The sequence below is a fragment of the Balaenoptera borealis genome (assembly GCF_965194805.1).
Source record: "Balaenoptera borealis genome assembly, chromosome: 10".
NCBI lineage: Eukaryota > Metazoa > Chordata > Mammalia > Artiodactyla > Balaenopteridae > Balaenoptera > Balaenoptera borealis.
The window spans coordinates 69,718,371-69,740,984 of record NC_138874.1 but is presented as its reverse complement, the minus strand read 5'-3'; the positions used below and the strand labels follow the sequence as shown (position 1 = coordinate 69,740,984).

At 36.6% G+C, this 22,614-nt stretch overlaps 1 protein-coding gene across 30 annotated transcripts in view; it reads right to left on the bottom strand.

The window, feature by feature from the left end:
- Window positions 1-22,614, bottom strand: part of SHLD2 (shieldin complex subunit 2) — a 95,062-nt gene that overhangs the window by 13,936 nt on the left and 58,512 nt on the right. For 24 of the 30 annotated variants that reach the window (XM_082407895.1, XM_082407872.1, XM_082407871.1 and 21 more), the window contains 3 exons: window positions 14,342-14,536; window positions 13,868-14,002; window positions 6,449-6,655 (listed from right to left, as the gene is read on the bottom strand). In XM_082407895.1, the coding sequence (XP_082264021.1) occupies window positions 6,449-6,655; window positions 13,868-14,002; window positions 14,342-14,536 (537 nt within the window). Of the gene's footprint in view, window positions 1-6,448; window positions 6,656-13,867; window positions 14,003-14,341; window positions 14,537-22,614 lie in introns of those variants that run through there. The other 6 variants (XM_082407887.1, XM_082407888.1, XR_014249132.1 and 3 more) reach the window with 5 other exon arrangements.

Below are 22,614 nucleotides of genomic sequence, written 5' to 3'. Positions count from 1 at the left end.
CCTCAGGGAACCCTGCCCACCTGTGAATGGCTGCAAGAAAGAAGAAATTAACACATCCCCTCACTGAGGCTGGCCATTCCAGGAGATGTTTTGCCAGACTGATGGACCTTTTTACTTTACTTCCTCGCCACCTCTCCCTCTCTATTTTATCTTTTTACTTTACTTCCCTCTCTGACTCTATAAAAGAAACTGGCATCCAGACCCCGATAAGATGGTCTTTTGGGGACCCTAGTCCACCATCTTCTTGGTCTGCTGGCTTTCCAAATAAAGTCATATTCCTTGCCTCAACACCTCATCTCCCAATTTACTGGCCTGTCACGCGGTGAGCAAAGTGAGCTTGGACTCGGTAACAGTTACTACAAGAAAAGAAAACTGCAGACAACACAGACATAAAAATTCTTATTAACAGATGTTAGTGAGAATTCCCTGGCGGTCCAGCGGTTAGGTCTCCGTGCTTCCACTGCCAAGGGCCCAGGTTCTATCCCTGGTCAGGGAACTAAGATCTCACAAGCCATGCATGGCGTGGCCAAAAAACCAAAAAACCCAGAAATGCAAAGTTGGTTTAATATGCAAAAATCAATCAATGTAATTAATTATATTAAAAGATTGGAAAAAAACTATGATCATCTCAATCGATGGCAAAAAAATCATTTGAAAAATTCTAACATCCATTTCTGATTTAAAAAAAATTTTTTTTCAGGACTTCCCTGGTGGCACAGTGGTTAAGAATCCTCCTGCCAATGCAGGGGACACGAGTTCAAGCCCTGGTCCGAGAAGATCCCACATGCCGCGTACACCACAACTACTGAGCCCACGTGCCACAACTACTGAAGCCCGCGTGCCTAGAGTCCGTGCTCTGCAACAAGAGAAGCCACCGCAATGAGAAGCCCATGCACTGCAATGAAGAGTAGCCCCTGCTCGCCACAACTAGAGAAAGCCTGCACACAGCAACAAAGACCCAACACAGCCAAAAATAAATAAATTTTTTTAAAAAATTAAAAAACAATTTTTTTTCAGAAAACTAGGAATAAAAGGGAACTTCATCAACCTGATAAAGGCATCTATGAAAAACATACAGCCAATATCATACTTAATAATGAAAGAATAAATGCTTTCTCCCTAAGATCAGAAACAAGGTAAAAATGCTTGCTCTTACAACTTTTTTTCAATATGGTATTAGAGGAGCTATCAAGTGTAACGAGGAAAGAAAAATAAATAAAAGGCATCCAGACTGGAAAGAAAGAAGTAAAACTGTCTTAACACAAGTAAAATGACCATCTATGTAGAAAATCCAAATCCACCAAAGAGTTGCTATTGAGTTTAGTGGGTGTAGCAAAGTTACAAAATACAAGGTCAATATACGAAAATCAACTGTATTTCTACATATTACCAATAAACAATTAAAACTGAAATTCTTAAAAATACCATTTATGGGGCTTCCCTGGTGGCGCAGTGGTTGAGAATCTGCCTGCCGGTGCAGGGAACGCGGGTTCGAGCCCTGGTCTGGGAGGATCCCGCGTGCCGCGGAGCGGCTGGGCCCGTGAGCCACAGTTGCTGAGCCTGCACGTCTGGAGCCTGTGTTCAGCAACAAGAGGGGCCGCGATGGTGAGAGGCCCGCGCACCGCGATGAGGAGTGGCCCCCGCTTGCCGCAGCTGGAGAAGGCCCTCGCAGGGAAGTGAGGACCCAACACAGCCATAAGTAAATAAATAAATAAATAAAATTTAAAAAAAATACCATTTATAATAGCATAAAAATAGAAACTAGGGGTATGTCTGACAAACAATGTGAAAGTCCTATACTCTGAAAACTATAAAACACAGCTAAGGAATTAAAGAAGATCTAAACAAATGGAGAGATACATCTTGTTCATGGATTGGCAAACTCAGTGTTAAGATGCTTCAGTTCTTCCCCAAATTAATCTATAGCTTCAACACAATCCCAATCAAAATCCCAGTAGGCTTTTTTTGTAGAAATTGACAAACTGATTCTAAAATCCACATGGAAATGCAAAGGTTATAGAACAGCCAAAACAACTTTGAAAAGAACAAAGTTGGAAGGCTAACAATATCTGACTTCAAGACTTATCAGTATAAAACTTAAGTAATCAAAATAGTGTGCTATTGGTGGAAAGATAGACAAATAGATCAATAAAACAGAAGGAAGTCCAGAAATAGAACATACATGTGGACAACTGATTTTGACAAAGGTGCAAAGGCAATTCAATGGAATAATCTTTCCAACAACTAGTGCTTGAACAACTGGATAGTCATACAGCAAAAAACAAACAAAAAAACCCCAACTTCAAGCCATACCTCACGTTACATACAAAATTAACTCAAAATAGATCATAAACCCAAATTTAAAACCTAAAACTCTAAAGCTTTTAGAATAACATGTAGGAGATAAATTTTTGTGACATTGGGTTAGGCAAAGATTTCCTAGAAATGACACCAAAAGCACAATTCATACAAGAATAAATGGATAAACTGGACTTCATTAAAATTTAAAACTTGTGCTCTTCAAAAGACCTGGGTAAAATAATGAAAAGACAAGTAAAAGACTACAACAAAGGCAAGCAAAAGACAAGCAACATTTTTGCAAAGCTTATAGTTGATAGAGAATTTTTACCCAGGGAGTTCCCTGGTGGCCTAGTGGTTAGGATTCTGGGCTTTCACTGCCGTGACCCATGTTCAGTCCCTGGTCTGGGAACTGAGATCCTGCAAACTGCACAGCACAGCCAAAAAAAAAAAAAAAGAAAAAAAAAGACAGAGAAATAATTTTTACCCAGAACATAAAGAACTCTCAAAATTCAATAAATCAAGTCAATTTTTTTAGGTAGGCAAAAGATTTCAATCGACACTTCATCAAAGAAGATATATAGTTGGCAATAAAGTACATAAAAGATGTTCAACACCATCAGTCAATAAGGAAATGCAAATTAAAACCACAATGACCCATTACTACACACCTATTAGAATGAACAAAATTAAAAAGAATGTCCATACCAAGTGTTGAGGTAGGTGTGGAAAAAACAGAACTCTCATACACTGCTGGTGGAAATGTAAAATGGTACAACTACTTTGGAAAACAGTTAGGCAGTTTCTTTATTTTTATTTTTTGGCAGTTTCTTTAAAAGTTAAACATATGCCTACCATATAATCTAGCTATTGACTCAGTTCCTAGGTATTTACTCATGAAAAAAGAAAGACTATGTAATGCCTTATATTTGAATGTTTATAGAAGCTTTATTTATAATAGCCAAGAACTGGAAACAATCCAGATGTCCATCCACAGCTGAACAGATAAACAAATCACAGTATATTCATATAATATGTACTACTGATACACACAACCACATAGATACAACTCAAAGAATTTGCTAAGTTAAAGACGCCAAACAAAACAATGTACGTACTGCATGAGTCCATGTATATAAAACCATAGAGAATTCAAAGTAATCTCTACTGACAGAAAGCAGATTGATTGCCTGGAAGAATCGGGGGCAGGGATGAGGAGTCAGAAGAGATTACAGAGAGACAGCTGACGGTTTCATGACTGTGGTGACGGTTGCACGGGTTTCATGTCAAAACTCACCAATGTGAATGTGCATGCTTTAAAAAAGGGTAATTTCCTGTGTGAAAATTACATCCCAAAAACCCTGTTAGGGCTTCCCTGGTGGCGCAGTGGTTAAGAATCTGCCTGCCAATGCAGGGGACACGGGTTCGAGCCTTGGTCCGGGAAGATCCCACATGCTGTGGAGCAGCTAGGCCCGTGAGCCACAACTACTGAGCCTGTGCATCTGGAGCCTGTGCTCCGCAGCAAGAGAGGCCACGATAGTGAGAGGCCTGCGCAGCGCGATGAAGAGTGGCCCCCGCTCGCCACAACTAGAGAAAGCCCTCGCACAGAAACGAAGACCCAACACAGCCAAAAATAAATAAATAAATAAATAAAAATTTAAGAATGGTCATTCCAATTTAAAAAAAAAAAAAATTTTTTTTTAAGCTGACACTCTGAATCACATTTGAAAAGCACTAACTCTGGACTTTCCTGGTGACACAGTGGTTCCTGCCTGCCAGTGCAGGGGACATGGGTTCAAGCCCTGGTCCGGGAAGATTCCACATGCCGTGAACCAACTAAGCACGTGTGCCACAACTACTGAGCCTGCGCTCTAGAGCCTGTGAGCCACAACTACTGAAGCCCACGTGCCTAAAGCCCGTGCTTCACAAGAGAAGCCACCACAATGAGAAGACCGCTCACCGCAACAAAGAGTAGACCCCGCTCTCCGCAACTAGAGAAAAGCCCACGCACAGCGACGAAGACCCAATGCAGCCAAAAAATAAATAAATAATTAATTATTTTTTAAAAAAGAAAACCACTAACTCTGAAGTATCCTATTAACTGCATATGACACAACTCTTACATTTCTGTGGATGAACCAAAAGTGGGCATAGCATGCTAGTAAAAAAGCCCAAGAAATATAGTTGAGAATCTTAGCATGTGATCTCTTAGGAGCTTCAACTTATTTTATTTGGGACCAGATTCTTTTCACTAGAAAAACTGTTAAAATAATCTTAGTCTTAAAACACATTTAGCATTTAACAAAATCTAAAACCATCTATAAGAATTCAGAAAATTATTTATGCAGACTGGAGAATAAAGTTAAAATTCAGTATCAAGATCCAAAGTTCCTGAGTTATTCTCAATAACTCAACCTATAAAAGCACCAAATATAGTAATCTTACACAAATTCTGAGGAAAATTTTTGACCAAATTTTTCTTCTTCATTAAAAAACTTAAATTATCTAACAATAAACCTGCAGAAACATCTCATTTTTTTCAACCCTTACTTGCCCTCTGAATACATTTGCTATGGACTTCCCTGGTGGCGCCGTGGTTGGGAATCTGTCTGCCAGTGCAAGAGACACGGGTTCAAGCCCTGGTCTGGTAAGATCCCACATGCTGTGGAGCAACTGGGCCCGTGCGCCCTAACTACTAAGCCTGCACTTTACAGCCCGCAAGCCACGAATGCTAAGCCCACGCGCCACAACTACTGAAGCCCGCACACCTAGAGCCCATGCTCCGCGACAAGAGAAGCCACAGCAATGAGAAGCCCGCACACCGCATCGAAGAGTAACCCCCACTTGCCTTGACAACAGAAAAGCCCGCACGCAGCAACGAAGACCCAACGCAGCCAAAAATAAATAAATAAATAAATATTTAAAAATAAATAAATACATTTGCTATAGTAGCTGCTGGAAAACTTTCTATTAGTTTCCAAAACTGATAATCACTGACATTTACTCATTACTGGCATTTAGCAACCTTAACTATAGCTTTAAATGCTGTTTAATTTGTTATACCTTCAACCAGGAGTTAGCATCTTTTTAGCATCATTTCTGTAGTTAGGAATGCAATTTAGTGAAAAGTATTTCCCACTAAAATTGTAGCAGTTTATCTAGTTATTTGCACTATTTTACTCTCTCTTCATTCCAAAGTGTATAGCATTTTGAACCTAAAACATACTCCTTTTACTACTGCACTCAAAATAAATTAATTATATTTAGTTCATGGAAATTGTGTGAGTGTGTGTATAAAATTCATCAGGCATTCTTCCATGTAGTATGCTTCTGAGAATGAAATTTATACACACACTCACACTCACACACGCATATTTGAGTTCAGGAAGTATGTTATTACATTATACAAAGCAGTAAGTAAATTCTGTAAATTCTGTATCAATGTTAACTTTTAACACTCATGTATAGATAGATGATAGCTTAGTAACTTGATAAAATGTTTATCTCAACAGTGATTCTGGCTACAGTCATTTTTCTATTTCTGGCTTATTAAATGATAAGCTGCTTTTAACTACATGCAAAAAATATTTTTAGGTAATCCCTAATAATTACAAATTAACCTCAAAGGATTGTAGGCAAAATGTTAGGCAGATGTCAGTATCTGTTTCAGTTACTTACAGAGATCTACATTTCACTTTTATATTCAATTACACATTTCCCCCACAAATGGCAGCTTCTTTGCTTATATTAAAACTAGCGGACTTCCCTGGTGACGCAGTGGTTAAGAATCCTCCTGCCAATGCAGGGGACATGGGTTCAAGCCCTGGTCCAGGAAGATCCCACATGCTGTGGAGCAACTAAGCCCATGCGCCACAACTACTGCGCCTGCGCTCCAGAGCCCACGAGCCACAACTACTGAGCCCGTGTGCCACAATTACTGAATCTCGCGTGCCTAGAGCCCGTGCTCCACAACAAGAGAAGCCACCGCAATGAGAAGCCTGAGCACCACAACGAAGAGCAGCCCCCGCTCACCGCAATTAGAGAAAGCCCGAGCGCAGCAATGAATACCCAACGCAGCCAAAAATTAATAAATAAATAAATTTATTTAAAAAAAAAAACTAGCAATGTCTTATATAAATAAAGGTCTTACCTGAACGCTTATCCTCTAGGTGTGTCGCTAAATCTGACATCTTCACAAAGGAGGTTGTGTTTTTTTGAAATTTTGCTTTAAATGTAATTGCCCTTATATCATCATCAAACAGGCACTCACAAGATGACCATGGTGTCGTATGCAATTCTAGGTTCTCTAGGATGCAATTGCGCTGAACAAAAAGATATTTAAATTCCCAAATACAATCTTAAACAAAACAAAAACAAAAAGTTACCAAAAAGGAAATTATCTAGGCTCAAAATCAGATTAAATAGATTGACCTGATTAAATCAATTAAATACAACTTTCATCACATTAAGGAATTTGGATATAAAGAGGCAAAATATCAATGTTGTATTAAGGCAATAAGATAAGAACGCTAGAGATAATTTTAACAAAAATTTTTCTAAAGATTACTTGGTCTCCTAAACAGTCGTAATTTATCATAACCAACTGCTTTTCAAAGTAGCAAACTCGCATTTTGATATCTGCAGAAAAGATATTTTAAAATAATGGCATAGAAATGGACGTCTGCCATAATTAATATTACTCATTGATGTTTCAACACCTTAGTTTTCTTTTATATTTATTCATTTATTTATTTATTTATTTAGTTGCACTGGGTCTTAGTTGAGGCAGGTGGGCTTCCTTAGTTGTGGCTCTCGGGCTCCTTAGTTGTGGCATATGGGCTCCTTAGTTGCAGCTTGAGAGCTCTTTAGTTGTGACATACGAACTGTTAGTTGTGGCATGCATGTGGGATCTAGTTCCCTGACCAGGGATAGAACCTGGGCCCACTGCATTGGGAGTGCAGAGTCTTAACCACTGTGCCACCAGGGAAGTCCCCTTAGTTTTCTTATTTAGCTAATTTTTCCACAACAAAAATAAAAGCATTTAGACTCAGTTGCTCCTATTTTTAATTCCCTTAGTAATAATTCTGAACCACAGTAGCACAGACCTTCTTGCCAAATAATCAGACTATATATTAATAGATTCAACTTTAAAACTATATCAAAACAAAAAGAGGTCTCTTAGCACTAAGTTTTCTAATGACAGTTGTCTTTTTAGTTTCCCACATACTTCAGGCCATAAATCTAATTCACACACCCTACCAGCTTCCTCATTTTCTTTCATTGGACAGCTTTTTTTTTGTGGACAGTCTTAAAACAAGTCAATACATCTGTATAGACAGAGCATCATTAAAAAGAACTAAAGCATATATATTCCAAGCTGTTGCTTAAAACCAATCACTATTTTAAAATAGCTTTCTTGCCTTGTTATAAAATACATGCTTAGAAATCACAGATAAGCAAAGAAATAAATGGCAGCTATAATCAACACCTCAAAATAAACACAGTTAATATTTTAGTGGCCATCTAGTTGTTCTCAATTTGTTTGATTTTTACTTATGTCAACTATATTTTTACTTGTCATTAAGTATTATTCTACATTATTTTAAAATACTGCGTAATATGTCATTGCACAGATATACCAAAATCTTAAAAATTATTAGAGTAATCCTCTCTTTTGGGGCATGTTTCTTATTTTTCACTATTATAAATAGTACTGTGATAAAATATTTTTAGCTACATCTCTATGCACAACCGTGATAAATTCCTATTAATTATAATTGTTAGGCCAAAGGTATTCCAAATTCTAAGGCTTTCATATGCATTGTCAATTGTCCTCAAGAAAGGTTTTACCCCGAAACTAATACACTGTAAGTCAATTATACTTCAGTTAGAAAAACAAAAAAGAAAAAGAAAGGTTTGCCAATTTACATCTTCAGTAGTTTAGGAGAGTGGCTATTTCCCCATATCTTCTCTATTGATTTCTTAGGAGAAAAATCAGCTGTGATTATTATTTTATTTGTCTGTCTTCCATTACTAGTAAGAGTAACTATTTTCATACATTTATTGGCCACTTTAATTTCCTCTTTGGGTACTTGCCTGTTCATATCTATTGCCCATTTATTCGTACAAGTATTTTTCTTTTGCATATGGCATTACTTTCTGACAAAATGCAATTTTTTTCTGGTTTTTCACTTGCATTTTAATTTTGTATATAGTGATTTTTAGTTGATTTTTAATGCAGTTTTTTGTTGCTATATTTTATTTAACCTACTAGTCTTTGGGTTCCAAATAAGTTCACTTATATTTTCTTCTAGTACTCATTGCTCTTTTTTTAAAATATTTGAATTTCTAATGCACCTGGAATTTATTTTGGCACAAATATAAAGTATAAGTTTAATTCTTATTTTTTCTCGAATTGTTAGCTAGATATTCCAAATATTATCTACTTTTTAAAGGAAAAAAATTTGCTTTAATTTTTAAATTATAAAATAAAATATACTTTTTGTAAAATATTTAGACAGTAAAAGAAAAGTAATAGGTAAGATAAGATTGCCCATGTTTCAATAAAATGGATAATGGGTACTTCAGTTGATTATATTATTCTGTCTATATGTTTGAAGTTTTTTAAAAAATATATTTATTCATTTATTTATTTTTGGCTGCATTGGGTCTTCGCTGCTGTGCTCAGGCTTTCTCTAGTTGTGGCGAGCGGGGGCTACTCTTCGTTGCGGTGCACAGGCTTCTCATTGCGGTGGCTTCTCTTGTTATGGAGCATGGGCTCTAGGCACACGGGCTTCAGTAGTTGTGGCACATGGGCTCAGTAGTTGTGGCTCACGGGCTCTAGAGCGCAGGCTCAGTACTTGTGGCGCACAGGCTTAATTGCTCCACGGCATGTGGGATCCTCCTGGACCAGGGCTCGAACCCATGTCCCCTGCATTGGCAGGCAGATTCTTAACTACTGCGTCACCAGGGAAGTCCCTGTTTGAAGTTTTTTATACTAAAAGGTTTAAAAAATAAATGCAGACTCCATACATGCATAAAATTCAAACTAAAGGTATAAAGAAAAAATAAAAAGCACATAATACTACTATATAGAAATAGCCACTGCTAGCATTTTAGTATCTGTATTTCCAGATTTTTTTAAAATTTATTTATTTATTTATTTATTTTTGGCTGTGTTGGGTCTTCCTTTCTGCGCACAGGCTTTCTCTAGTTGTGGTGAATGGGGGGCTAATCTTCGTTGCGGTGCATGGGCTTCTCGTTGCAGTGGCTTCTCTTGTTGCGGAGCACGGGCTCTAGGCACGCAGGCTTCAGTAGCTGCGGCACACGGGCTCAGCAGTTGTGGCTCGCAGGCTCTAGAGAGCAGGCTCAGTAGTTGTGGCGCATGGGCTTAGTTGCTCCACGGCATGTGGGATCTTCCCAGACCAGGGATCGAACCTGTGTCCCCTGCATTGGCAGGCAGATTCTCAACCACTGCACCACCAGGGAAGTCCCTGTATTTCCAGATATTTTAATGTGTATATACATACTTATATATCCACTTTTATTAAAATGGGATCCTATTATACATGAAGTTTTATAACCTACCTTTTTTTTTTTTTAATTTTTATTTATTTATTTATTTATGGCTGTGTTGGGTCTTCGTTTTCTGTGCGAGGGCTTTCTCTACTTGTGGCGAGCGGGGGTCACTCTTCATCGCAGTGCACGGGCCTCTCACTGTCGTGGCTTCTCTTGTTGTGGAGCACAGGCTCCAGACGCGCAGGCTCAGTAATTGTGGCTCACGGGCCCAGTTGCTCTGCGGCATGTGGGATCTTCCCAGACCAGGGCTCGAACCCGTGTCCCCTGTATTGGCAGGCAGATTCTCAACCACTGCGCCACCAGGGAAGCCCCTATAACCTACTTTTTTAAACCAAATATTCTATAATGTACACCTCTCCAGGCTAGTGAACATAAACATCTTTGATAGTGAATATCTTTGTGTGTCTACCAGACCACAAATAACCCCCTTAACTGTTCCCTCACCCTCTGAAATAAGCTCAGATACTCCAACTGGTACTTTTTTTTCTTTTTTTTTTTGGCCGCTTAGTGCAGCATGAGGGATCTTAGTTCCATACCCCGTGCAATGGAAGTGCAGAGTCCTAACCACTGGACCGACAGGGAACTGCCTACTTTTTGACCCTGTCCTCCAGGCCACAGCTGACTGAATCAAATTCAATCTAGGCAATCAGATTCTCTTTGCTGGGAATTTAGAAATGGAACTGGTCTCTTAAAAGGAAAAGTAAAATAGGAGCTACAGAGTAACCATCTGCTTTCCATAAGGTTGAGAAGCAGGGAAAGTCTAGACTGAATGAATAAAGCAGATCCATGGAGATGGTGCCTGGGACCCAAAAAGCTTTACAGCTCCTAGTTCCAAGTCCCCCTGAAACCCATCACTCTTGTCCTATGTACTATGACATACTCCTGTATACTTCCAATATATCCCCCTTAATTGTTTAAGTTAACCATGATAGAGTTCTAGTTTTAACTACAAGCCCTCAGTGTCCAAGTTCAAATATAATTTCTTAATACATCCAATGGATGCAAAACCTTCACGTGCATGCATTTTTAACTTTGTGATTCTTTTCTTATCATTTGAAACAAGCCAAGTTATTTCCTCCTCAAACTTGAGTCTTTTACTCCTTAAAGACAGTGGGAACTTTGAATGGCTGCCTGATCTGGGTTTTGTTTTGTTTTTTTTTTTCTGGCCATGCTGAGGGGCATGCGGGATCTTAGTTCCCTGACCAGGGACTGAAACCATGCCCCCTACAGTGGAAGCACGGAGTCTTAACCACTGGACCACTAGGGAAGTCCTCTGATCTGTACTTTATTCTTCATTCATTCATAAAGAAAATATCTACTAGCACAGGCAGTGCTGTGTGATGGGGAAACAATGATGAACAAGCTAGTCAGGGTGCTTTTATTCACAGACTTTACAACCTACTGGGAAATTTAGTTAATTACCAAGCAAGCAAATAAGCTGGATCATCTGTCTGTGTTAGGTGGCATGAGTGCTATACAAAGAGTGACCTGGGACTTCCCTGGTAGCGCAGTGGTTAAGAATCTTCCCTGGTGGCGCAGTGGTTAAGAATCTGCCTGCCAATGCAGGGAACACGGGTTCAAGCCCTGGTCCAGGAAGATCCCACATACCGCGGAGCAGCTAAGCCCGTGCTCCACAACTAATGAACCTGCGCTCTAGAGCCTGCGAGCCACAACTACTGAAGCCCGTGCACCTAGAGCCCGTGCTCCGCAACAAGAGAAGCCACCGCAATAAGAAGCCCGTGCACCGCAACGAAGAGTAGCCCCCGCTAGCCGCAACTAGAGAAAGCTCCCTCGCAGCAACGAAGACCCAATGCAGCCAAGAAAAAACAAAGAGTGACCTGATAGGGAGTGATTATGTATATTCATGTGTGAGGCCTCTCTGTGGAAATGAAATTGGAGAGCCATCCATGTGGGAGAGCTGGAGGAAAAAGCACTCTAGGCAGGGGAAACATGTAAATTCAAGATCCCAAGGCAGGAAAAAGGCTGGCATGTTCAAGTAGCAGAAAGGAGTTAAGCTAGTAGGTCTGAGGGAGACTGACCAGTACTGAGACAATTCGTGATACAATTCTATATTTGAATCATGAATTAAGGGCAGGTACAGATATCAAACCTCCATGCAGACATAACTGTGATTTTGCATGAAGTATAATTATAAAGGTTGAGATCATTTGTATTACTCTGTGCTTAATTAGTAATGTCATGAGAGTACTTTATTGTAATGTTTTATTTTTTAAATATTAGACTTCTATTAAATGATTTCAGGAGAATATTGCATTGGAAAGGCATTTAGTTCTGAATAGCTTATTTTATGCATACTCAATTCCCAAGAAGTGTAATTTATGTCCCTAGCCGACCCTCATTAGGACCTAAACTGTGACCAATGCTTGCTACACATGAGGCATACCAAATTCCTACTAACAACACATATTTCTAAAAAACGTAAATTGGGGATTAGTCTCTTATTATTCTTCTCTAAAACATTGACTCTGTTATCTCCAGTATTCAGTAATGACTGCTTGACGATCATTTCTGATTATATCACCTAAATGTGAGTTTGTTTTCCTTGGGAACAAGTAAAACCAGGGCCCAGTACAGAAAGAATAATACAGAGAATGCCTTAAGAAAAAAAAAGATATACTAAATGAATAGACAGAATGCTAACAATTTGTGAAAGTAGAATCACTTACTTAAATGATTCTTCAAAATTGGTATTTTCCCATTTTAGAAAGAATGATCTTGAGGTATTAAGGTAGATATTAAAACTTAAAAAACAATGATTATAAATAAATATGCTGAATGAATGAACAAAGAACAACTATACCTTAATTCCTGGATTCATAAATTTTCAATATTAACCTAAATATCACAGAATTATCTAGAGATAACTACAATTCCTCTTCTATTAACCAAATAACTATTAGTTTTAAAAGAATATTCATATTAAGCATGGAGCAATCTGCTTTGCTACAGCTCCACTGTAACTGGAATGACACCTTCGACCTACATTCTGCTCAGCACGCAGTAGACTCATGTTCCTGGCCGTGACATGGTGGTCAACAACGATGGTTTGTCTATCATCGACACATGTTTCAGATTTCTCAACCAAACAAATGTTTGTCACTGCTTGATCTTAACATAAAAGTCAAAAGTCAAATCCTAGTTATGGGCTATTAATGATTAAGAGAGACGATGTGATAGATCTTATCTTTAGATAACTATTTTGAAATAGAAGTTTGCAAAGAAACATTAACTCTTTCAGGTAAAAAAGAATGGGTCACATACTTAATCTTTGAATTAATTTAGCAGAGTAAAATAACTCATAAGCCAGTAATTAAACTGTTTCTGATTGTTGCAGCTAAAGGATCTCACAATATCAAAAAGAAGATGTTATACTATTTTATTGAAACATCAATTCCATTTAATTCAATACATCATAAGTGATTAACTTATGCTTTAAAGAAAAATGTAATCATGTGTCATACTTTAAACATGAACATTCTATGGATGGCTAATAGTCCACACTTTTAAAACAACTGGAATAAAAACCTGGGGCACAGTAATTTATTAAACAGTAACACTGCGACTTGAAAGAGTTAATGCAACTCCCCTAACATCTGCCCTATAACCAGAGAGAAGTTTATTTATCAGAGTACTTTGGCTGAACAAAAATTGTAGAAGCGTCTCCAGAATTAAATTTTTAAACAACATTATCCAAAGAAGGTAAGATCTTCACTATAAAGGTAAAGTAGTATACCTGGGAATAAACAGAAGATTTTATTTTGCTACCATTAATTGTAGAGGACTTTTTAGATCACTGAATTGCTTACAGGAGGTATAAAATTATAACAGAAGAAATCTGCAAAAGAATATTCAATCATGATCAATTATATTTCAAACGTAGTCTGATCTCCAGAGTCCCTTCATCTTAGGCTCATAAGCATTAATCATTTACCTAACTATAAATAGATTAAATGCTTTTTGGTGTATTTACCTTTTTTCCTTTGAAGTTGAGGGTACCAGGCTGCTCCAGGACCCCATAATACAAGCACATAATGTTGACCTTGGGCCTGTTCCACTGTTAACATAACTTTCCTTTGCTTCTGTCCTCTATAACTGTATAATGCCTCTGGAAAAGGAAAAGGAATATTTCAGTTGGCATTACTCTATTACATGTGATACCGTACTTCAGTGTCTAATGATATCTACTGATAACCAAATGGTACACTAAGACGGTCCTGTATCTTAATTTTTTTTAATTGAAGTATAGTTGATTTACAATATGGTGTTAGTTTCAGGTGTACAGCACAATTCAGAAGAATATACATATATATATTCTTCTTCAGATTCTCTTCCCTTATAAGTTATTACAAAATATTGAGTATAGTTCCCTGTGCTATACAGTAGGTCCTTATTGTATCTTAATTTTTTTATAACCTAAAATTAAGGAGGCACCCAAAATGTTTACCTGTCAGTATAATGATATCAACAACTCTTAGAACTGCATGGACTAACACGTCTGGCTGAAGCTGCTCCAATTCTACAAATTCTATACTGCTCATTTTCTGAAGCTGCCTCCGAGGAAGATCTCTGAGATAGGAATGTTTTGAAGACACATATGCCAGTAAGTCTTGAAGTACAATATCACTAACCATACTGGAATCTAAGAAAGAAAGAAAAAAAAAAGACCACATGTACAAAAAATGGAAACATTATATTTTCCTGATAACATGATATCTTCTTAGAACTGTTTTTTATGTTGTAAAGTGTGATTAAATGTAAAACATGTTTTCATTTCTATAAAACATGTAGCTTATTCTTGAATCAGTTTAGATGCCAAAATAAGCTTGATATTTTTAACCAATGGAAATATTTACCATCTCCAAAAAACTTGCCCTGCTCCCTTACTTCTCTATTTTGTTAATAATATCATTTTTCCACCAATTAACCAAGACCAATATTTCAATTATTTTTTGATTCCTCCATTACCCTGTTGTATCCAACCAGTTCCCTAACTCCTGGAGTCTGATTTGATCACGTCTTCCTCAACTATCCCAACCACTGCTATTCTTCCTCAAGACTGTTAGCATTTCTCATCTGAAATACTCGAAGACTCCCCTAACTGGCTCTCCCAGAACATGCCTTACTCTTTCCCACTGCTAAGCCTGTGCCTTCACTATATTCACTGGCTATAATGCTGTCATCCTCCTCTCTCCCCATCCAAATACTACACAGAAAAACCACCACTATAGACTCCCAGTGATTTCTCCTTCCCCTGAACTTAGTTTTTATCTCTAACTCTCATTTGGCATTTGTGCATGCACTACTTTATATTTCTCTTGATTGTTAGATCGATTATTTAATTCTTAAGTCATTATGCTACTTAGATGTTTTTCTCTCTGGTCTCAATTTTTTTCCTCATTTTTATATGTACTTTACATATAATAAAATACACATTTTAAATGTACAGATTAATGAGTTTTGCTGATTAAAATTTAATTTCCCTGAAGGAAAGGGAGGTATGTTTGAATAAATGACTGATTGTTGACGAAAAATAAGATCTTAGCAAAAAACAGGAGTACTTTTTAAAAAGCAGAGTCTACTAACTGATTTCAATAGAAAAAAATAAATGATTCTTCTTTCCTTCTCCCAGTATCATTTCCATCCTAACGTATTTCTTGTGCCACACTAAAGCCTCATTATTCACTCATTCATCAGTAGACCATCCACTACGTGCCAGGCATTATACCAGGTGCTAGGGACACAAAGACATGAACCCAAGGCTGAAGAAATTATCAACCTAGAGGTTGATAACCAACAATGGGCTTAGGGTATATGCAGTATATGTAAGCATTCCTAGGAGCACACCAAAAGAACTGCCCCGGGAAGTTGGAAGAGGCTTTACTGAGGAAATATTTAGCAAGGTTTTGGAAAAATGCCTAATAAAAGGTTTCTAGGTAGTAAACTGGGAAGGAAAGTATATTTCCAGGTAAAGAGAAGGGGCTGGTAATACTTTATGTACCTTAGACGCTTTTTATATTCTGATAAAGCATAGAGACCCATTATCAGAATAATTTTTTTTTTTAATGAATAGAGTTTATTTATTTATTTATTTATTTATTTATTTATTTATTTTTGGCTGTGTTGGGTCTTCGTTGCTGCGTGCGGGCTTTCTCTAGTTGCGGCGAGCGGGGCTACTCTTCGTTGCGGTGTGCAGGCTTCTAATTGCGGTGTCTTCTCTTATTGTGGAGCATGGGCTCTAGGTGCGCGGGCTTCATTAGTTGTGGCTCACGGGCTCTAGAGAGCAGGCTCAGCAGTTGTGGCACACGAGCTTAGTTGCTCTGTGGCACGTGGGATCTCCCCAGGCTGGGGCTCGAACCTGTGTCCCCTGCAGTAGCAGGCGGATTCTTAACCACTGCGCCACCAGGGAAGTCCCCAGAATAATATTTTTATAACAGCTTTATTGGAATATAATTCACATACATAAAGTTCACCCTTTTAAAGTGTACAATTCAGTGTTTTTTATAGTATTTCACAAAGTTGTGTAACTATTACCATTATCTAATTTTAGAACATTTTTATTACAGAATAATATTTTTAAGTTCATGAAATGAAATAGGATAGTAAAACCAATTATATGGAAATACAGTAATCAAAATATTTTTTGAACTGGGGATAACCTATAAGCCTCATTAAAACATTAAATAACAAGATATAGCAGAGTATGCAGCAACTACTATAATTTCAAAGTATGCCAAAGTATCATGGGCATAAATGATATTCAAGTTATCTTCAACAACTGTAATGTGATATGAAAATATATGTGTTTTCCATTGGTGACCAAGTCACAAGTATTGATAATATTACTGAGGATTGTCACCTTATTCATAATGGAAGGAAATGGTAATTTTCAATAAGCAATTAGTGAAAATAAAGATGTAATATCTTACTGTTTCCAGAGATGGAGGTGGGGGGAGGAGGAACTGGATGAAGACAGTCTAAAGGTACAAAGTTCCAGTTATAAGATAAATAAGTACTAGGGGTGTAATGTACAACATGATAAATATAATTAACACTGCTGTACATTATATATGAAAATGGTTAAGAGAGTAAATCCGAAGAGTTCTTATCACAAGGAAAAAGAATATTTTTCTATTTCTTTAATTTTGTATCTATATGAGATGAGAGATATTCACTAAACTTACTGTGATAATAATTTCATGATGTACGTAAGTCAAATCATTATGCTGTATGCCTTAAACTTATACAGTGCTGTATGTCAATTATATCTCAATAAAACTGTAAGAAAAAAAAGATGTAAGGTCTTCCCATCCAAGTTTATGGACGCATTAAAGTAGAGGAATCAATTTTCATAGACGAAAGAGTAGGAAGAACTTTTAGAAGGCTAGTGACCATCCAGCAGATGAAAGGACTAGAAACCAGGCAAGACTGCTTGAAGGGGAAAACGGTGATAGATTTGTGAACTAGTTCTGAGGTAGAATCCAAGAAGCAATTAGATGTGGAGGGTAAAGAAAAGACTGCAGAAGACATCAAGATTTCTGGCACAGCTGAGTGGATGGATAAAAACAAATGTTCTAAAGCTTTTAGAATCTGATACATGAAATCTATTCTAATTAAGGTCACTCAATTCCTAAATGAATTTTATAAAATAATGGTGATAGCATAACAAAGATAATGAGCATAAGAGAAAAGAACAGACAGTATGAAAGATGAATGAGAAAAAGGGGAAGAGTGGGGATAAGGAGACCAATTAGGTTACAGCAAAACCCAACTCCAGATATCTCCTTCCACAGCTCCAGTTTATTCACCAGGCCTCCTGATTCCTCCTTCACAATATTTCCAGCACATTTGGAATCAGAAAAACTGGGTTCAATTCTGACTTTGTCAATAATGACTCCTCTGAACTTGTACTTAACATCTCTGGGCTTTATTCTTTATCTACAATAAGAGCTTTTTTGGGGGAAAAAAGATTGCTAATATCAAATTATTTACTTATTCTTACTTCATAAAAATTTGTACAGAAACATCTGATTACTTAGATTTCAAATAAAATAGCCTACTTCATGAAAACATTGTGTTAAAACTTAGATTTATATACTTAATTTAATAATATTTAAGATAAATTTATATCCTGTCACATTATCAGGACTAGGTTTGTAAAATTTATAACACCATACTGTAATGAGGAAAGAACAAGAGCACAATACACATATTGATCAAAAGTAAGAAGGCTCTCATGAGTTGTAACAACTTGCAAAAACAAAAAAACAAAAAAAACTCTTAACTAAACTAACCAAATTGACTTATTCTTTCAGAAGAAAAACAATTGCAATATTAGCAAAGTATCAACTGTTAACTATTTCCCTAAATCAAACAAAAAAAGCCTTAGAACATACTTTATTTAGCTACTAACTTGTGTAACCTGTGAAAAACAAGGCAATATAAATTCCTATGTAAGTATAAAAATAAATTTGAAGTAACCTCTAAAGGTTATTTAATTAGCTCAAGGTTTTTCACATCGTTCTACAAAACCTGAAGCTCCCCAGGTTCCATGGGATATTCTCCATCCAGAATTAGATCCTAAGATTTTTATGAAATTACTGAACTAGAGCAATCTCACTTGAATCTAGATCAGTCTTAAAACCAGAACTATCTACAACATCTGTCTCTCAAATCCCTTGCAAAATATTTACATACCATGTTATTTTCATTATTGTAAAACATTCTTTACCCTTCCATTGTATTAACATCTATAAAACATTTATAAAAGCCATTTAGCTCCTTGGAAATATGCTTTCAAAGATGTAGCAACTTCGAATGCTCATAATAAAAGATTAAACTTTAATCTTTTTTTTTCTAAACTTTAATCCTTTAAAGAAAACCCAAAATTAAAAATTGGCTGACTTCAACTAGCCAAAACCATACTGTTTTTAATTACTATAGGTTCACACTAAATCCTGATATCTAAGAGGGCAAATTATTCCTGCTTTTCTTTTTCAAAAATGCCCAGGCTAAAAATATATATATATAAATATAAATAAATAAATACAATAAATGCCCAGGCTGCTTTTGACCACTTACTCTTTTACCTACTAGAATAGTCTTATCAAATTTCATGAAAATCTTATTGGGATTTTGATTGGATTTTTACTGAATTTATAGATCAACTTGGAGAGAACTGAAATCTTTACAATGTTAAACCTTTCAGTGAACAAAATATGTTTATTTAGTTCTTTAATTTCTCTTAATTTTTAATTTTTTCATTTAACAACAAAATTGTTAAATTTCTTACTAGATATTTAGTACCACATGATAATATTGTAAATGGTGCCTTCTCTTTATTTGTGTTACTAGTTGTTAGTCACTCCACTCTAGAAATGCAATTGACTTTTGTATATTAACCTTATACCTGGCCACCTTGCTAAACTTTCCCATTATTTCTAATAATTTGCTTGTAGTTTTAAGAGGGGAAAGATCCTTTGTAAATCTATAAATAATAATTATAATAATCCACCACATCATCTGTAAATAATGACAGCTTTATTTCTTCTTTTCCAGTCTTTTTGGAAATTTCTCTTTCCATGTTTTCTCACACTGGTTAGTATCTCCAATAATATGCTGAATAAAAGTAGTAACAGCAGCATCCTAGTCTCGTTCCTAATTTTTTTAAGGAATGTTTCTAATATTTCTCCAATTAAGATATCTGCTCTGGATTTTTTAAAGATACTCCTTATGAATTTAAAATAAATTTCCTTCTATTCCCAATGAATAGGGGTTGAATTTTATTTTCAAAAGCTTTTTTGTACCTTTGAGATGAACATATATGGCTTTTTTTAACTTCTTTTTTTGAACTAATATTAGACTTACAAAAAAGTTGCAAAAATAGTGGAGTTCTCTTATATTCCTTATCCTATATCCTCTAACGTGAAGATCTTCATAAGTACAGAATAATTATGAACAGGAAATAAATACTGCTTAAATATTAACTATAAATCTTACTCAAATTTTACCAATTTTCCCACTAATATTCTTCTTCTATGTAGCATCTTATCCAGGATTCTACATTACATTTAGTTGTTATTTCTCTTTAGTCTCCTCCAGTCTGCAGTAGTTATCAGTCTTCTTTTTAAAACATTTATTTATTTATCTGGTTGCGTGGGGTCTTAATTGCAGCAGGCAGGCTCCTTAGTTGTGGCTCGTGGGCTCCTTAGCTGCACACGTGGGCTCCTTAGTTGTGGCATGCAAAGTCTTAGTTGCGGCACGCATGTGGGATCTAATTCCCTGACCAGAGATCGAACCCAGGCCCCCTGCATTGAGAGCACGGAGTCTTATCCACTGCGCCAATGGGGAAGTCCCCAGTCTTTCTTGTCATTCATGACCTCGACACTTCTGAAGAGTATTGATCAATTACTTTGTAGAATGTCCCTCCATTTGGGTTTCCCCAATGTTTTCTCATGACTGAAATGAGGTTATGCATTTTTGGCAAGAATGCCACAAAAATTATGCTGTCTCCCTTTCAATGCAACATAGCAAGGAATTCATGATATCCTTAATACTGATATTTACCTTAATCACCCAGTTAAGTTGGTGTCTGCCTTGTAAGTTGGTTTTCTCCTTGTAAGCTGATAACTACCTTGGGGAGACATTTTGAGACTATGCAATGTTATTTCTCCCCAAACTTCCATCTACTAATTTTAGCATCTATCAGTGGATCCTTGTTTGCAATATTTATTACTGAAGTGGTTATCTAATGGTAATTCTCTGTTTTCCTTTTTCTTCTCACATTTATTCATTGTAATTCCAATTTAGTCATTGGAATTGTGAAGAAGAGCTCTTATTTATTTGTTTGTTTATTTGTTTAATTTAGTTTGTAAGTCAGTCAGTTGAATGTTTATTTATTTCAGTATGAACCCATAAATATCTTATTCTATGGGCTATAATCCAATACTATCTTTTCTTTTTTTCCTTAAATTGTTCCAGTTTTGGCTGGTAGGTAGTCCTTCATGTTGGCTCTTGTGTTCTTTCAAAACAACCCTTTTCTGACACCACCAGATGTTCCAGGCTCTTCTCGTATTTTCGCTGTCCCAGTCCTGTAATCAACCACTTCTAGCAGTGCTGGTTCCTCTTACAGACCAAGATCTGGGCCCTAGGTATGATCATTCTTACTGAGGTGTCACTACTTCTGTGTCCTCTCAGCAGACAGAACTAGGAAATATATGTACTAAGCATAGTAGCCCACCTATACACATATATCTATATTTCTGTATCCCTTTATCTATATGCTTATCTATCTATATATTGAAAACCATGAGCATACACTAGTATTTCTAGCTCTAATCCAAAAGGTTCCTTTTAACCTTCCCTCTTTTTTAAATATAACTTCTTTCTTTCACAGTGAGAAACCCAATTCTCATTATCTACAATTTATTTACTTACTTGTTCAATTTTAGTACATATACAGAGTTGTTGCTAATCCATTCCTCTTTGAGAAACACTTTTACTAACTAGATTACAGCATTTATGTACGTTTTTTTCCTTAGCCTTACAGAATCCAGTCAATACACTGTTTTCCAGTTTCTTAAGTTTGTTCTTTTTCCCCCCACCCTTCTGTGTAGTTATTTTATTCATCTGTAATACTGTTAGGCTCATTTGTCAGTGTTCATTCCATTTTGGGTTCCCCCTCCACCACATTCTAATTGGTTTTAATCGTTTATTTTCGGGGGTATATGAAACATCACTGTGGTTCTGTGAGACAGAGCCACACAAAAAGACATACTCAAAGAAGTGTCACTCCCTCCTCATCAGTGTTACCCTATTTCCATTCCCTCTTTCATCTCTCTCATTGATGCTACCTTATTTCCATTCCCTCTTTCTTTCTACCCCTTTCCCAACCTTTCCCAAGATTGCAGGTATCCAATCTTGTTATTTCTGATTTATCCTTTCTGCATTTTTTTTGCACAAATGAGGAGTTACATGTATATTTTCTTATTCCTCCCTTCTTTCTTAGATGAAGGATAATATACTACATACGCTTTTGGGGGCTTTTTATTTTTCACATAACAATATGTCGTGGAAATCACTTCATATCACTTCATAGACTCTTTTTACACCTGCATAGTATTCCACTATGTGACTGTACCATAATTTAATCAACCATTCTATGTATGAGCATTTCAATTTTTTCAATGTCTCGTAATTATAAACAACACTGCAAACAATAACCTTGTTCCGATGTATTTTCATATTTTTGTATTGATAGTTGTATCTTCAGGATGGATTCCTAAAAGTAAGCTTGTTGGGTTGAAAGCTGCGTACATATGTAATTCTGTTAGGTATCACCAAATATTCCTCCAGAAGGGTTGTGGCAATTTACCTTCCCACCAGCGATGTGTAAAAGAGCCTTCTCCCCCACAGCCTCATCAACAGAATGTGTTGTCCTAGTTTTTAATTTTTGCCAATCTGATAGGTGAACGACATCTGTGTTGTTTTAACTTGAATTTCTCGCGTCTACTTCCCATTTTTCCATCAGGTCCGCTGTTGCTCAATTTTTAAGAGTTCTCCACATATTAGGAATACTACCCTTTTGTCTTAGATGTATGTTGCAAATATTCCAAGTATGCCAGCTGTGTTTTGACTTTATGTTGTTTTTATTCATTCAAATTTTTATTTTTCCATAGGTAAATGTATTAGTCTTGTATTTTACTGCCTCTGGATTCTGAG